The 17,741-nt window shown below is 40.0% G+C and overlaps 1 protein-coding gene across 1 annotated transcript in view; it reads right to left on the bottom strand.

Moving 5' to 3' along the window:
- HS6ST3 (heparan sulfate 6-O-sulfotransferase 3) overlaps nucleotides 1-17,741 on the bottom strand; it is a 538,365-nt gene that overhangs the window by 410,175 nt on the left and 110,449 nt on the right. Inside the window, 1 exon segment of the mRNA XM_073348045.1 lies at nucleotides 16,464-16,491. Coding sequence (XP_073204146.1) covers nucleotides 16,464-16,491 — 28 coding nt within the window.

The raw sequence follows: 17,741 nt of genomic DNA, 5'->3' as shown, positions 1-17,741 counted from the left end.
TATGCCCCAAACCCAAATTTTAATTTACTGGATCCAGCCCTTCAGTGATCTTGAAAAGCTTCAGTCATGGCTAATGAGCTCAGATTTCTCTTAGTAATGACAGGACACAAAACACAGTTGCTGTGATATTTTTCTCCTAAAAGATGTGACATCAGAGGTCATCACACACCCTCTTCAATACAATATATACACACAATGCTGCCAAATCTGTCCTTACTTCACAACGACTGCCTGAGCTGTCAGAAGGGGCTCAGAAAACAGGTATAGAGGGGCTATAGCTAGTGAGTTTCTCATAGAAGGGAAAACCTCTCGCTGCATTAACCTGGAGAAGATTACACTTGTTGGGCCCTAACGCCAAACATCCCAATATATTTTGAACCTTGCAGTAAGGTACAGTGTTTACGTTTACAACTAGTGAAGCCAAGGACAAGTTTTCCTTTCCTGCACCCACAATATGCCTCCCACCTGAACTAGACAGAGACTACATTTCAGGACAGAGGGAACAGATTATTTTCCATTCCCATTCAATCTTCTCTTTGAATCCTCCCTCACTCTATTTGCATACTTTGTGGCCTCCTCTATACCTGGTTGCTCTATTAAGTGATTGTCATTATCAGCCTAGGGCCTAGGCTGACCTACAAGCGAAAGGCTCTATCCAGAATCCCGAGAAATCCAGTCTACCAAGTGTCTTTACAGATGGTACAGAGGGTTGAATTTGGTGAACTAAGAAGACCTTTCCACTCTTAAGTATAGAATTACATCAAGATTCAGTCCATAAATATCAAAAGCAAGTCACTACTCTCAACAGATGGCTGAGGAAAATTTTGCAGGAACATGCTAATCAGTCAGAAGCCTTTCTCCTTTTCTAACCAATATAGATTACAAATATGGCACTTCCTCTTATGGCTCACACTAGAAATATACTGCTGAAACAACATACCTGATATCAGAGGTAGCTGTGTTAGTCTCTATCCACAAAAACAACGAGGAGTCTGGTGGCACCTTAAAGACTAACAGATTTAGTTGGGCATAAGCTTTTATGGGTAAAAAAACCCATTTCTTCAAATGTATAGAGTGAAAATTACAGAAACAGCCATAAATATATATTGGCACATGAAGAGAAAGGAGTTACTTTACAAGTAGAGAACCAATGTTGAAGGCCAATTAGGTCAGGGTGGATGTGGTCCATTCACAATAATTGATGAGGAGGTATCAATACCAAGAGAGGGAAAACTGCTTTTGTAGTGAGCCAACCACTCCCAGTCCCTATTCAAGCCCAAATTGATGATGTTAAGTTCGCAAATGAATTGTAGCTCAGCAATTTCTCTTTGAAATCTAGTTTCAGAGTAGCAGCCGTGTTAGTCTGTATTCGCAAAAAGAAAAGGAGTACTAGTGGCACCTTAGAGACTAACCAATTTTTGAAGGTTTTTTATTTAAGGATGGCTACTTTTAAACCTGTTATTTGAGTGTCCAGGGAGATTGGAGTGTTCTCCTACTGGCTTTTATATGTTACCATTCCTGATCTCTGATTTGTGTCCATTTATCCTTTTATGTAGAGACTGTCCGGTTTGGCCAATGTACATGGCAGATGGGCATTGCTGGCACATATCACATTAGTAGATGTGTAGGTGAATGAGCTTCTGATGGTGTGCTGGGTCCTATGATGGTGTCACTAGAAATGATAGAGTGAATGCCTTACCTGTACCTAAAACAATTCTGTTTCTTGAATTTAGAGACTAATGCCATTGTAAGCGATGCATGATTCTGCACTGTCACACTGGTTAGAATGAATCATTATTGGTTTGGCAGTCGTAAAGGCACTTGAATACAAAATTCTTCCTCCTTCTGAGCTCTGCAACTCCTCTGTTTTCCCACTGTCTGGAGAAAAACTCTGCTCCTTGCTGAAGAAGCCAATCCTTATAAAAGCTTATTTATCTTTCTAAAATAAGCTGTGTTTTGCAACTTGAGTACATAGCAAATCAACGTAAGTTACAACAATGGACATTTGCATTTGTTCTTGTCCCTGTCCTATAGTTCTATGAGTGTTAATAATGCTCAGTGTCAGCTGCCCAGTTTTAGATAAAGGGAGCTTATTTTTGCAATACCAGCCTAGTCTCCTTGTCTCTAAAGCTGTTCTTTATTTTGCCAAACTTCTGCTTGCCCCAAGGTGTGGCAAAAACAGCTCAGAGATTCCACATCACAAGGTCTGCTGCTCTGTATATGGATCCCTGGCCACCTGACCCTACTAATGGCAGATTGTGCCTATCAAAACACACTGCTTGCTTTGCCTGATGAGTCTCTGAAAGCCTCCTTCCTTCCAGGAGCTCCACAAAGCTCCAGGAAGATGATGAGGAAAGGAGATCCAGGCATCTCTCTTAGCAGCCACAATAGAGAAGCATCCTCCATTCCACACCCCTCTGGCCAGAACATTACTACTTTTATGATACCATGACGGTGAGTAGGGATTTACAGATGGTTTGATGCTAAGAGCCACTCAAGGACTTCAGTGAGTTTTTCCTCAGACAAAGAGATGGCAGCCTATGCTGAATACTATGGTTTATTCATTGTTCATTAAAACTCAACAAAAAACATATAAAGCACCATTCCCTTTCTTATACTAACCTCCAAAAATATTAATTGGTTCCAGATACACAGATATTTTAAGTCTACCAGAAAGATTAATCTAACAAGAGTATGAAATATTTAATCGTCATTTAGTAGAGGAGAATAATACGCAATTTGAATTGTTTGAGCTCAGACCTTATCTCAACAATAAAAAATGCATGTTCCCATATTGTTTGACATCTTCAAAATAAAGTTCAACACATTCAAAATAATGAGTCTTTTTTAAGGCCAAGCACTGACACATTAACCAGCGGGCGAAAAGATTTAATTTTTATTGCAGTTTCTCTTGAACAAATAAGTACTTGGTAAAACAGGAGTCCTAAACATAATATTATTGCATGTAATTCTATTACATGTTAACAAAGGGAAGGGATGTATAAAGTACAGAGGCAGCCAACAAGGCCAAAGATAAACAATGAAAAACATAAATCTCAGTTTGTCTTTACAATATACCCCATTCCTCTGAGAATTCCTGCAATGCAGATCACTCCTGCCTGTTACACTTCCAAGAGAAATTAGAACATGTGGCTTTTCAAAGCACTGATTTCATGCATAAAAAAAAATACTAATGTCAGGAGCAGAACACAGGAAAACAATCTTGCTCTCAGAAATTGTGATAACATCTTCATATTTACTCTATCTAGTTCTACAGTCACAAGTGTTACTAAGTCAGTTATTTCTATAAACTCAAATTAAATCATGTAAACCTAGAAACTTTCAGATTAACATTATAAACAGTATCTTTTTAAAGCATATGCTGTTGTATAACAGCCACATAAACCGTCTTTTTAGGTATCTTTACTGGACATAGTACACACATCCTGTATGCCAAGGAGACTTTCGTCTGCATTGCCACTTCTATTTTAGTCCTCTTTGCAAAACAATGGAATCTTGGTAATCCAGTTCTAATACTAGCTTCAACCAATCATGGCCAAAATTTTGCCGGCATTATAAAACAAAAAAGTTTTCTCCCCTATGAAAAGAATGCTCTCCATGGAAAGGGTGAAATATGTAGAAGAACACGAGTACACATGGTACTTTCAATATGAAATATTACTATACATCAGTCCTTTGACTGTGTGAAATATAAAACAAGTATTCTTACCATGGACAATCCACAATATACCCCTCAAAGGCAAAAGCAGTCATTATCTCTCAAAGGTCTTCTCCTTTAATGAATCAAACATCACCACAGAAGCCACTTTTAAACTGGCTCATTTTAAAAAAAATCATAAAATTTGAGTTTAATAGTTGAAAGCCAATATACATGAAAGGAAAACTTAGTCCACCTCATTTCAGAGGCAAGGTCTACTACAAAGGGTTGAAGTCAGACTGTGTCAGACTGACGTGTTGGAATCTAGGTCTCTAGATCCTGCAATAGTGGGATTCAAAAAGACAATTTATCAAACACTTTTGTTGTATTTGTTCCATAAAATTATGAGCAATTTTACTTTTCCATTTAGTGTACTTTAAAATTAACAAATTCTTACGTTTTATAATCGAATATGGCTGTAACTAAGTTGATACATATTCTATAATGTATCTGTGATAAATATTGCTGATAAAAAGGTGTCCCCCTTGAAAAAAAGAATGATACTAATCATGCTATCTAATAGGATAGAAGTGTAACGCTCTCCAAACAGAAAATCAGTTGATCCTCAATAGGACACTTTAGTAGAACCTTCTCCTCCTTAGGGACAGTTTTACTACCTGTCATAAATATAAAGGGAAGGGTAAACCCCTTTAAAATCCCTCCTGGCCAGAGGAAAAATCCTCTCACCTGTAAAGGGTTAAGAAGCTAAAGGTAACCTCGCTGGCACCTGACCAAAATGACCAATGAGGAGACAAGATACTTTCAAAAGCTGGGAGGAGGGAGAGAAACAAAGGGTCTGGGTCTGTCTATATGCTGCTTTTGCCGGGGATAGAACAGGAATGGAGTCTTAGAACTTTAGTAAGTAATCTAGCTAGGTATGTGTTAGATTATAATTTCTTTAAATGGTTGAGAAAAGAATTGTGCTGAATAGAATAACTATTTCTGTCTGTGTGTCTTTTTTGTAACTTAAGGTTTTGCCTAGAGGGATTCTCTATGTTTTGAATCTAATTACCCTGTAAGGTATCTACCATCCTGATTTTACAGGGGTGATTCCTTTACTTCTATTTACTTCTATTTCTATTAAAAGTCTTCTTGTAAGAAAACTGAATGCTTTTTCATTGTTCTCAGATCCAAGGGTTTGGGTCTGTGGTCACCTATGCAAATTGGTGAGGATTTTTACCAAACCTTTCCCAGGAAGTGGGGTGCAAGGGTTGGGAGGATTTTGGGGGGAAAGACGTGTCCAAACTACGTTTCCCAGTAAACCCAGTTAGAGTTTGGTGGTGGCAGTGGTTATTCCAAGGACAAAGGATAAAATTAATTTGTACCTTGGGGAAGTTTTAACCTAAGCTAGTAAAAGTAAGCTTAGGAGGTTTTCATGCAGGTCCCCACATCTGTACCCTAGAGTTCAGAGTGGGGAAGGAACCTTGACACTACCTTGCTCTTAAGCATCTTGTAAAGTCTCAGTACTAATCTGAACTTTACTTTTCATTTCAAGGGAAAACTTTATTCCAGAAGGAAAAAAAAATCTTTTTCCAAAGACAATTTTCAAAGGGCCCTTTAAAAAACGGCAGCTGTTTTAAACATTTTCTTAAAAATAGTATTTGTTGTCTTTGTCCTGTATGGAAAGAGACACCCTATGAGAAGATCCCAGTGAAGAATCAGGACCCTACTAGCATTGCTTCAGTAACAGAGGAAGACATCTTATTCTTATCTTACTTGCTACCTTTTTATTATGTAACTATTAATAACTGGAGGCTTTCATCAGCTTCTAATTCAATTTCTTCTAGTGAAATAATATTTAGTTCTTAAAGAACAGGCCATGGTTTTTCTGTGTGTAATTATCTTACTGTTAATAATGCCATACAGCTATAACCTACATAAAATCCCAGTGCACATCTTTCATAACAAATGTATGTCACTCTAATCCATTTCAATTGCATAAATGCACTTTAAACTTTTATTAAACCAATTAGATCTGTAAAAAACAAGTTATCCCACATTAAACATAATCATTGATTATGATTAAGTGTTCCCTTTTCATGTAAGAGATGAAGTAAACATCTGTCACAAGGCTGTCTATTACAAGGATGTTTTGGTTGTGATAAGATCATTTTGATTTTCAACTACTTAAAAATAAAGTGACTGCCATTGCAACCCTCCTCTCTACACAAACAGCAAACTAATCTTACAAAGCTAAATATGAAGAATGTACAGCATTAGATTCATGACATCGCTATCTAGCCCCTATCTAGCCTCTGTGTAGGAAACAATCACAGAAATGCTAACAATTATAGTGCACTGTTCTACAGAATCTAAGGGAGATATCTCAGTATACAAGAAAGAAAGGAAGGGAGGCACATTGCATGTTCTTCCATTCCTGTTAATTTAGTTTTTGCCAGGTCAGTGTTTAATTTTGGTTAATTAAGATTCTTAAAGATGTCCTTTTACTCTTTTAGCTTCATGTTGTTCACACTGAAGGCTATTGTTCTAAGCACAAAGAAACTTAATTGCAGGAGAAAGTGACATTTAAGTGGCGCCCCCAGATGACAAAAGAAAAGCTTCTGTCAGCTAGGTTGATAGAGTTTGAGACCAAAGAATGAACTTTCTTCTTTGCCTGTTTGTGAAACTCTGTAAGGACTCAGGCAATTTCAAGTAAGAAATAAAATTTTCAGGATGAAGAAAAGCAATGTACTATTGCATAAGGCTGCAATATTAAAAAGAAATCACTGGAGGGAAGAGGGTAAAATTGGGCCTAGCTGGGGCCACCCTTCCCCCTGGACCCAGGCCTGTGCTGGGGAGACACACCCAACCCTGGTACTATGGGGGCACTGGGATTCAGGTGGGGCCTCTCCTCCACCCATCATGTGGCCTTCAGGAAAAACTGCAAAGAAGCCATCAAGAGACTCCAGACAGTAGGAGCAGTCATTCAAAGCAAGGACCTATAGACATTCCAGGCAAAACTGTAAAATGTTCTGACTTTCTCTGCCCTGTGTTGATTGGCTATTTGTTCTAACCCTCCCTCTAACTGCCTCACTGTCTTCTCACCTCAGCTTCACTCCAGACCTTTCTTTTACCCTCTTCTCCCCAGGCCTGTTCCCCCCCCCACAGTCCCCATCCACCCCACCCCCCTATAAAATGTGGCACTAACATGATGTTTGCCATCACATTGTGTGTTCTGCCTCAGTGTTCTCCCCTTTGCCCCATCTTATGTTTGTCTAGTCTATTTAGGCAATATTGTCTCTTTGTTTCCTTCTTCATCCCCATCTGTATTGATCTGTTGTTTCATGTCTTATATTTAAGATTATAAGCTCCTTGGGGAAGGGACTGTCTTTTTGTTCTGAGTTTGTCCTGTGCCTAGTACAGTGGGGTCCTGGATGATGACTGGGCTTCTAGGTGCTAGGATAATAGAAATAAACAAACAAAAATCAACAACAACTTAGCATACAAAGCTTTTTCAAGACAATAAGGCCATGTTATTAACCAAAAGAAGCACCTACATTTGGAAGGAAGGATACTTGGGTTGATGCTAAATATTAAACACTTTGGATGAGGCACACAATTACTATCTGTTTAAACACCACCTAGCACAATCAGGCTTGGTTCCTTGTTGGGGTCACTAACTGCTGCTAAACACACACAAACAACACTTCATAGATAGTATTGTAGCTCCCCCTCTCCACTTTACCTCCTTTAATGCCAATCTGCTTACAGGTTTTGATGAATAGGCTTGGGTTGTTTTGGATCCCGTTGCCACCCACTCAGCAGGGTGTAACTGCTTTATTTCCTTCCCATATGGATTTATTTAGAGGTGCCACCACCTCCCTCGCTCTTTCCTGGTAAGTTCACTAGGGCAACTTGGGAGGAAAATTCAGGGCAACCCCCACTTAGTTGCCAAATAGTTGGAGACTCCCAAGAAATAACTCAAACACGTACAACATATTGAACACAGTAATTATATCAAACAGGAAATAAATATAACAACAGAGTAAAACACTATTCTCGAGTTAACAATGCCCACACTGATAATACCCGTGAAGTTCCCAGTCATGTAACCTGATATAGCAAATATAAAATTAGTGTTCTGTTGGTACATATACTTTGTTGGGGCCCTCGATGACTGTGACCATAATATCTTCTGTGCAGCTATTAGTAACGTGGCAGGCTGGGTTTAGTACAATCCAAAGAACTCACAAATATGTAAGGTGGTAAGTACCTCCTTAATAGGCAACAGGTAATAAAATCCCTAAACCCTGACCCCCTGGCTTGAGAACACAGTTCAGTGAGTAAAGGGTCTCCCAACAATTTCCCTGACTAGCTAACTAAAAGAAGGTGTACTCACAAACCCTTTGAATGATCCTCAGGTTCAGAGATGACTCTGGACTCTTCAGTCACTGCAGAGGGGCTGATGATCATTGCTGGTAGATGTCCTCTGCATGCAGGAATCAGGGTGCTTCTGTCCCAGGATTTCCCAGTAGGGCTGCCAACTTTCTAATCACACAAAACAGAACACCTCTGCCCCGCCCCTTCTCCAAGACCCTGCCCATGCCCCACCCCTTCTCTGAGGCCCCGCCCCCTGCTTGCTCGCTCTTCCTCACCCTCACTCGCTTTCACCATACTGGGGCAGGGAGTTGGGGAGCTAGATGGCTGACTCAGCCTGGCTAGGGGAAGTTTTTCCAGTAAAACTCTACAAACTGGGAGTCACCTTGGAGAGGGAAAGGATCATTCTGAGGCATCTTGCTTTCAGGTCCCCAGAGGCCAGTTCTCATGCATGAAGACCTGGGACTCACCAGCTCCCCACACACTCCCCGATGGAGTAGTCGAGTCGAAGGGAGAGCGATCTGCGGTCAATTTAGGGGGTCTTCACCGCAGCATCAATCCCCAGTAAGTGTAGACATGTCCAGAGAGTTGGCACTTTAAAGTGGTAGCTGAAAAGTTCTTTTTGTGATAAACTACAGTAGTATAGTAAATGAATCACTTCATTTTGCAGAGTAGATTGATAGATCTATGTGCTCTATGTAAAGCACCCAACCGCAATCTAGGATTTTTAAACAGGTGGAATGGAAGGCCAGGTCGGTGAGTCTGAAATGCAAATAAGTTGTCATAAATGAAAGTCCATGAACTACATCGTATCTAATGTTTCAGACAACAAATAATATTATAGATCCTGTATGTCTTCCAAAACAAACACTTTTTAGCAGTCTGCTCTCATCTTGGGTTAATTCTTGACAAACATCAAAGTTAGTCAAAACATTCCTCAGTCAGTGTAGCGCATCAACAGTGTTTGAGATAAGCAAAACTGGGACGATACTGTCCTAGTAGCCACAGCCACAGACAAAGTAACAAATATCCACAGCTGTATCTGGATTCTGGAAAAGAATCCCGTGTCACTCTGAGCCAAGATTTCAGTAACACTAATGTGTAATGGCTCTTTCTTTGCAAGTAAATCATCCATCAGTGGCCTAGCTGTGCTGGCATATTAAGGAGTGTGTGCTTTTCTGGATATAGACTTTGCCCAGTTTACTCCCCTTCCAGAGCAACAAGGGGATTAGGGGGGAAATGGGGACTCCCCAAGTCACAGTGCACTGCATATCACGCTGGACAGCTTCTAACGTCACAATCTAGCACTCTGACTGTAACTTGCATAGGGACATGCAGTGCAATGAAGTACTCACTTGAAATGAGTGAATAACCTTCAGTAAAATATTCAGTCACACCCTACACCTCCATTTAAGTCCAACACACAAGTCCACTGAGATATACAGCTATGGTCTGGAGCTCAGTCAATATTTCCTCTGCTAACCCTCTTCCAGTCATGCAACCATTTCAGTAAACTGGAGTACATCTAGTGCAAAATCTAGCATATTTTCAATGGCAGATTGTTCTATTCCCATCCCCAACATCAATTGTTTCACCAACAACAGTCACAAGTTGACTAGTCAATAAATTACAAAGGTGCCTTATTTTCTCATGCCATATAAAATTTATAACCTGCTCCTCTCAATTGCATTAAGACTGATGTGTTTAAGATAACTTTAAATATAATAACCTCCATTATCCAGCCTGTCCAGCTCTGTGTTCTTTTTGTGATATCCTCTTTTTCTCTGATTTAAGAGCGTACTTAACAGCACTTTACAGAGACGTTCAAGGGCCTTTTCAACAAAATCCCAGTTCTGCAAAAAAAAATCTCTTCTGCACATCAGAATAAGTAGTCTAGTCATACCTTTGAAGGAGCTTAGGACAAATATACCAATATTCTGCAGTTTCTTACACTTTTCACGTAGATTTAACATAGCTGCAACCTAGTATTCATGTGTACAGCAAAACATCTTAGCATACTTGGTCACTAATTCTGATGCTCAAAAATGTTTAATGTTCCCTTAAAGACAGGCACTGATGGCATTTTAACATTGAATTTGGGGCAGGTGTGGATGGGATGTGAGAACCAGTGCTCAGCTGTTGAAAGTACAGAAATTGAGTAAGTGAATAAGTTATCGTCAGTGTTGAAGGTGTGTCAAAAGGATAATTCATGTGCTGAAGCAGGAGCATATGTCAATAGAGAAGAATAGTTTTGATGAAGATTCCATGGCACATGGTGATGGAACAGACCTGTCAGGCAGCCTGCATGTTGTCTGTCTCAACCATTTGTTAGGGGGAGGTGATATTTTGCTGCAGGCAAATGAACTGAAGAAAAATAATTAAAATAAATAGGCTGGAAACAACCATATTTTCAATTTCAATTGAAAAGCCACATTAGCAGCAAACTATTTCCCTTCTAAATTGAAAAAAAAATGCTGGCAAGCTACAAAACTGCCAATTTAAAACAGAAACTACGTACATGTAAAATGGTACATTTTTTATTTCACAGGAAATCTATTCTTGATAAAGAAAAGTGTAATTACTTAAGGAAGAGGAAAAATGAAAATAAGAACACAAATACGTTAACCCCCACCAAATACTGAATTTTTCTACCACCATTTGTGAAAACTTCTATTAAAACAGTAAAAAAAAAAAAAAAAGCATTTTAAAAGGAAATTGAACATTTTTAATTTAACAATGAGCTTTACTGTTACTTCATTTATTTTCCGTCAGTAGCCTTTATCCATCAGGGATTACTTGTTTAAATATCTCAGGCTTTCAGGTTTGTTGTCTTCAAGGCATACTTGTCCCCTGGAAGCACTGCTTCTCAAGAATAGTTCAAGTGATGGAGGTCAAACAAGCCATGCTTTCACTAAAGGGCACTTAAAGGGACATCAATTTAAAATCTACTCAGTTTTAAAATAACGAATTAAAAGTAGTTTTGGGTACCAGGCCTGCTCCTTAAGCCTCCTTCCAATTTTTACACCCTTTAAATCACATTTACCTATTTTCTCTTCCCTGTTAATATGCAGGAAGTCCATAAACGAGAAAAAATGATTGACTAAAGAGGGGAAAGCCCTGATTTTTTGCTAAACACAATATCCTTTACTGGCTGCAAGATAGGATGTCAAATTGGTAGGGTCGTGTTACAATTACTATTTAATTAGAAGAAATCAGGACCTCCTCACTCCCAGCTTCGGCACTGCTTACTAATCATCTAGAGTGGAATCCACATTGACATATATTCCAAGAAGAAAGAATGGTCATTTATTTTATAGTAGCTGTGGTTTTCTGAGATTATGTTGTCCGTGTGGATCCCATGGTCTGCCCTCCATCCCCACTTTTTCAGAGTCCTCTTTGTAAGATTATGAATTGCCAAGGAAACTACGGGAGTTGTAGCCACTCTGCCCTTTATGCCCACCCTTTATGTGGTGCAGGTGTCATAAGGATATGCATGGCAAAAGTGTAGCCCAACAGACAAAGCTATTCAAAAGATTCTTTTTAAGTGTGTGCCTACAGGGGGATCGACATGGACAATACTTCAAAAATATAAATTAAAATAAATATATCAGTTACTAAGTTAAGTCATTGTTCTCTGATTGTCTGGAAAAGGATCCTGTATAACTCTACAAATGTATACCTTAGCTGTGTTTAATTTTAGATAGTTTGTTGTTCTTGATTAATGCTCTTCAAAACACAACAAAAACTGAGTTTGACATTTTATACAAAGCATCAAATGGGTCAGATGTTCAGGGAGAAAGGATGGTCCAGAGGTTAAGGGCACTATTCTTGGACTTGGGAGACCTTGGTTCAATTTGCTGCTCCATCACAGATCTCCTGTGTGACTTTGGGCAAATTACTTAAGGAACTAAGGCACATAAAGACTACCTGTAAATTAGGAATAGCAGTATTTCCCTTTCATATGTGGTGTTGCAAGGATAAATAATTGCAGATTGTGAGATGCTCAGCTGCAGTGATGGCGGTCACCTAAGACAGATAGATATGAAAGCTAAACCATGTCCCTCCTTGTAGATATGGAGTTAAATGTGTGTATTTCTTCTAATAGGAACAGTACATTTGATATGTGAGATAAATATTTATCCACCTTTCCGTCCAAAAATATTGTTCCTTACACTTGCAGAGATCCAGCAGAACAACAGTAATCAATTTGATTTGGCCATATAAAACAGGTGTCATTTTGATAAATGGTCCTAATTAAGCTGAGATTTCAGGTAGAAAGTATATTGAGTTAATGTGTTGGCATCTATATAAGTTGTCAGACAAGTACAGATATTATAATAAAGTAAAGGCAATGCATTATTAACTTAAGTCGCTCAGTTTTGCATTCACTGTGGTTTGATCAAAGTCAGGTTACTTGTAATTGAAAGAAACTGCTGATTTTAAGTTTTAATTATTGATCAGGATACAAAAGAAGGAGGAGGAGGAGAGGTAGTGGAGCACCTACAGGGAGCACTACCTCTCCTCCTTAATTAAATAAGCAGCAGCATAGCTCTTGAGGCTGTGAATCATATTTATTCAGAAAAGCCTGCTGTACACAGTTGAAAAATATCTCTCTGGTATTTAGATTAATTTCATTGCAGGATAACTAGTTAATGTTGCAAAGCAGCAAACTTATGTTTTTAATATAAACAGAATTTTCTTTTTCAGCTGTGAATTGGTCTTTCAGTGTGGATGATATATGCTAAAAAAGTATAATCTCTCAATAGCAATTTGCTCTATTACATTAAGGTGTTGGTATGTAAAATACATTTTAGCCCTAATCAGCTCAACTGCTATCTAAATACTGGTGCCTTTTCCAATCTCTTCATTAGATTCCTATGAAGTTCAATAGGACCAAGTCATCTTAAATTGATTTCAGCCTATCCATTGTTGTTTTTTTTTAGAAACTGCTAGCACAGGAACACAAGACCTGAGTGGAAATATCAGATACCATTTCCAGTTTTTGATTAGAAAGATGTCACCTGTTTCAAGGCAATGATTTCTTAGTCTTCCATTAACAGACAAAAATGCAATCAGGCAGTTTATCTCCCCACTGCATACCAACTACAAAATAATCAGAGATCCTGTACATTATCAGTGTTACCAATTCATGATTTTATCACAAGTCTTGCAATATTTGGTGTTTTCTCCATCTTCCTTGAATCCTCTGATTACATGACAAAAATCAGCTTTCATTAAAAATAAGTTTTTAAGTCTGACAGTTGAGAGAAAAAGCTTTAAAATGAGACCCAAATGTACCTTGAAGAACCCATATTTTAAAATATCCAGATTTTTTAAGCCTTTCTAGATTTTTTGAGGACCTAACTCATAATGTTCAAATATTTGTGGTTGACAATCTTGATAAGACACTGTGTCATTCTTTTTTCTGGTTTCAGAGTAGCAGCCGTGTTAGTCTGTATTCGCAAAAAGAAAAGGAGTACTTGTGGCACCTTAGAGACTAACCAATTTATTTGAGCATAAGCTTTCATGAGCTACAGCTCAAATAAATTTGTTAGTCTCTAAGGTGCCACAAGTACTCCTGTTCTTTATTCTATACTACGAGGAAAAATCAGAAGAAGCAGCCTCTTTCCCTGTACTCCGGAAGTACCTCCTCTATGGCCCTCAGGCAAAGCAGGGAAGCCATTTCTTCCTTCAGCTGACTTTCATGAGAAGGGTCCCTAAAGAGGATGGGAAATCGGGGTGGGTAGCGGTAAGGACTGAAATTAGATATACCAGCCATGAGAAAGGATTTCCAGCACAACCATCTGTCTGATACAGAAGACCAAGCCCAGTGGACAGGACAAGGCAGCATCCTAAGATATCAGCTCGAGTTGTTGTAGTGCGGCTCTCCAACCTCACATCAAACCTATTGCCTGGAATTACATGCAGCATGACAAGAGTCTTGCAAATCTATGGATATCCACTTTATATCTGCAGATATATATGGATGCGGATATCTGCAGACCATTTTCGAGGATCACAGGGCACGGATGTGGATACAAATTTTGTATCTGCACAGGGCTCTGCAGCACACACTCACCCAAATGGAGTGGCTGTCACCCAGCCCTCAGGCTCCAGCTCAGCTCTCTGAATCATTCAGCAGTGGGCTGGGCATTCTCGGAGTTGTAGTCCCCAGCTTGCTCAGACAGAGGTGGTAAACTACAACTCCCAGAAGTGAAAGCAGTTTCCTGCCATGTGTACCCATGTTACCTAAAGGGTTTACTGTTTGGGACTGAGATGTAGGTGCCCAAAGATCAGACTGTAGCCCTCGAATCACTGAGGGAGTGCAGTGAGTCATCCATACAATTGCTGAACAGTTCTGTTCCCTCAAAGGATAAGGCCTTGATCATTCTTTGGACTTCTTTTGGAATTCCAGAGGCTTGCAACCATGAAGCTCTGCACCTGGTCACAGCAGTAGCAGTGGTTCTAGGCACTATACTGAGGCATCCATGGCTGCTTATCACAATGTTTTAGCTACTAGCTGAACTTCCATGACAACTGTTTTCAGCTCCAGTCTAATGTCCTGTGGAAGCTTAGATACAAAGAGAGATACTCCTATCCCAAGTGAGAGAGCTGTATTTCAAAAAGAAGGGCTGGTAATTGATTATTCATAGCTTGATAGTTGGCAATTCACAGCTGCAGTGATGTTGATGAACAGGCCTTTCTCTCAAATAAGTCTAATTTTGGGGGTCCTTGTCTTTAGGAGTGACCTGTGTCTGCCTGGTCTTTTCATGTACAGCATAGACAATGAAGGGGAGCCTGGTGCTGGATGTGTATAAAGCTGCTCCAACCCCTTTTGCGACATCTGGTATCTCTTTACTGCTCTCTCGGACATAGGATACAGAGTAGGTGGTGTCTGTCACAAGGTCTTGGCTGGAACCAGGACACCCTCATTGCTAGGCAAACTAACCTAGCAGGAGAAGATGTGTGCAGCTTGTAAACTTTTTCCTTTACTGAGTCTCTGCAATGTGGGCAAGTAAGTCCTGGAATATTTTAAAGTCATACAGTGCTGGTACTCAAGCTGAAGAGATAGCCTTGTCCAGGGAGGAGGATGAAAGGTCCCTGGGACATGAACGAACCTGTTCTTGATATTACGGTGCCTGTTCCTCCTCAGTCATCCATTATTTTTCATCCCTGTCAACTGATGGGTGATCGAGACCTTTTATGCTTTCTGGAATGATAGGAAGAAACTGGCTACTGGATCCCTGGGAAAGAATATGCCCAATAGGATGAAGGCGGTGCTTTACAGTGGTAGGAGCTGGTTCAGCTGGGATTCACCAGACCATGGCTGTAATTAAGGTGGGTAGGAGAAGCTCTATAATAAGAGTCTCTAGTCTGTAAAAAAAAAAAGGAAAGTTACTTACCTGTACAGTAACTGAGTTTGAGATATGTTGTCCATACGCATAATCCACACTTGAGGCTGAAGTCTTGTAGCTACACAAGTACCCTGGGCCTGCACCAAGAGCATAAATGGGCAGAGCAGGGCAACTGACACTTAGTTTTCTCTCCACCACAGAGTCACAATGATACAAGACTCCAAGGTAGAAGTGGGTGAAGAGTGGGTTGTGGAATATGTTTGTGGACAACTCCTCTCAAAGAACTCCTTTTACTGTACAGATAACTAATTCTCCTCTCTCCTTTGAGTGACTATCCATACACATTTTCCTCTCATGACTACTCCCAAGCAGTGGACCAATGCAATGGAGGTGGGAGCTCAGAGTCTTAGGAAAATAGACTGTAAATTAGCATTTTCAAACTCAGCACCTGACCCAGAAGCTTCAAAAATGGCATAATATTTTGCAAATATTTGAACAGTTTCCCCAAGTGGTTTCCATATAGCTACTATGGAAACACTTTTCAAAGATACTGCTGAGTCTGTTTGTGTTCTGGTGGAATGAGTTCTGAGGAAAGTCAGAGATTCCATTTTGGCCACTTCATAAACAGCATCTCACACAAACAAATACCCATCTAGAGAATCTGAGATGAGATGGGTTTCCCTTTTGCTCTCTCAGTGACAGGAACAAACATTCTAGGTGAAGATCTAAAAACATTTAGTTCTCTGCAAACAGAGTCCAAAAGCATCTCTGACATCTAATGTATGGCATGGCCTCAGTGTCAGAAGTATTTAGCTTAGGGAAAAATATAGGCAGATGAATCTGCTGCTTCAGACAAAAGTCTGACAACTTTCCATAAAAATTTTGGGTGTGTGTGACATTCCCCTCTGGTGTTATCTGAACTGGTGATATGCTAGGTCACTCCAATCCCTGACTCTAGGAACCAGCCTTGCCCTGCTCTGCTGTGAGAATCCCCACTCCTGGGCTGTGCACACATAGCCTCTGGCATGTAAGCTGCTCCTTGGATTGTGCAACCCAATGACACTAGCCAATACCTCTGGTCCCAGATACAACCCTAGGAACCTCCGTCTTGCAGTGTCCAGTTAGGCCCGGTAGACACGGCAAGCTTATATGAGTCTGTCAATTTAACAAAGAAATTGGTATGTACCAGGCTTGTTCTCCCAAGGGGAGTCTCTGACATGCTTCAAACCAAATGCACTGCTTCAGGTAAAATAAACAAACCGATTTATTAACTATAAAAATAGATTTTAAGTGATTATAAGTCAAAGCATAACAAATCAGATTTGGTCAAATGAAATAAAAGCAAAACGCATTCTAACCTGATCTTACTTTCAATCTCCTTAAAAACTTAGATGCCTCTCACTACAGGCTGACTGGTTACTTTTCAGTCAGGCTCTCCCCTTTGACCAGCATTTCAGTCGCTTGGTGGTGGTGATGTCTGTAGGTGTAGGTGGAAGAAAGAGAGCATGGCAAAATGTCTCTCCTTTTTATCATGTCCTTTCTTCCCTCTTGGCTTTGCCCCTGGTCCCCCTCCCCCGCCTTCAGAGTCAGGTGAGCATTACCTCATCACAGTCCCAAACTAACCAAAGGAAGGGGGGTGACTCACTCGAGAATCCAAAAGATCCTTTTGTTGCTGCCTAGGCCAGCATCCTTTGTTCCCATGAGGCTGGGCTGGGTTTGTCCCATACATGCCCTGATGAGGTGTGACCTGCCTCTCCGCTCTTGGAGAGTTTTTGCCTGGGCTTATTTTAAGCCATGAAGACACATTTTCAGCCTCATAACTATATACATGACATTATAACCTATAACATTACTGTAACAACAATTACTAACACATCACTATAACAACAATGCTCAGTGCATCATGAGCCTTCTGAAGACATCCGACATGACAAACTTTGCATTGGATACCATACAATCATTTTACAAGAATGAATATGGGGATGCTTGGTGTTCCCCCGAGGTACAGAGCATCACAATGTATCCTAAGTGGTACCTTGTCAGGAAAGAAGATCATAAAGGGCAGGTCTGCTAGTAGACCTTGGCTTTCTCCAACCTTTCTCACAGAGAAGACAAGCGTACCAATGAGCATGTTGCCATCCACTCAAAGGGTGGGCCCATTAGATCCAAAAGAACTAGGCTGAGGTCTCATGGAGAGATAAGTTATTTTACTAGTGGAAACATCTTGATGAGACCTTTCAAAAACAGTCCAATGAGAAGAAAACTATCCATCCATCTGAGGGCAGTACACAGAGATGACTGCACAAAGAACCCTGACTAAGATAATGGGCAGATTCAGATGTATCAAGCCA

This window comes from Lepidochelys kempii, chromosome 1 (genome assembly GCF_965140265.1).
Source record: "Lepidochelys kempii isolate rLepKem1 chromosome 1, rLepKem1.hap2, whole genome shotgun sequence".
Classification (NCBI taxonomy): Eukaryota; Metazoa; Chordata; order Testudines; family Cheloniidae; genus Lepidochelys; species Lepidochelys kempii.
The sequence above is the reverse complement of the archived record's forward strand: the minus strand, read 5'-3'. Positions and strand labels throughout refer to the sequence as shown.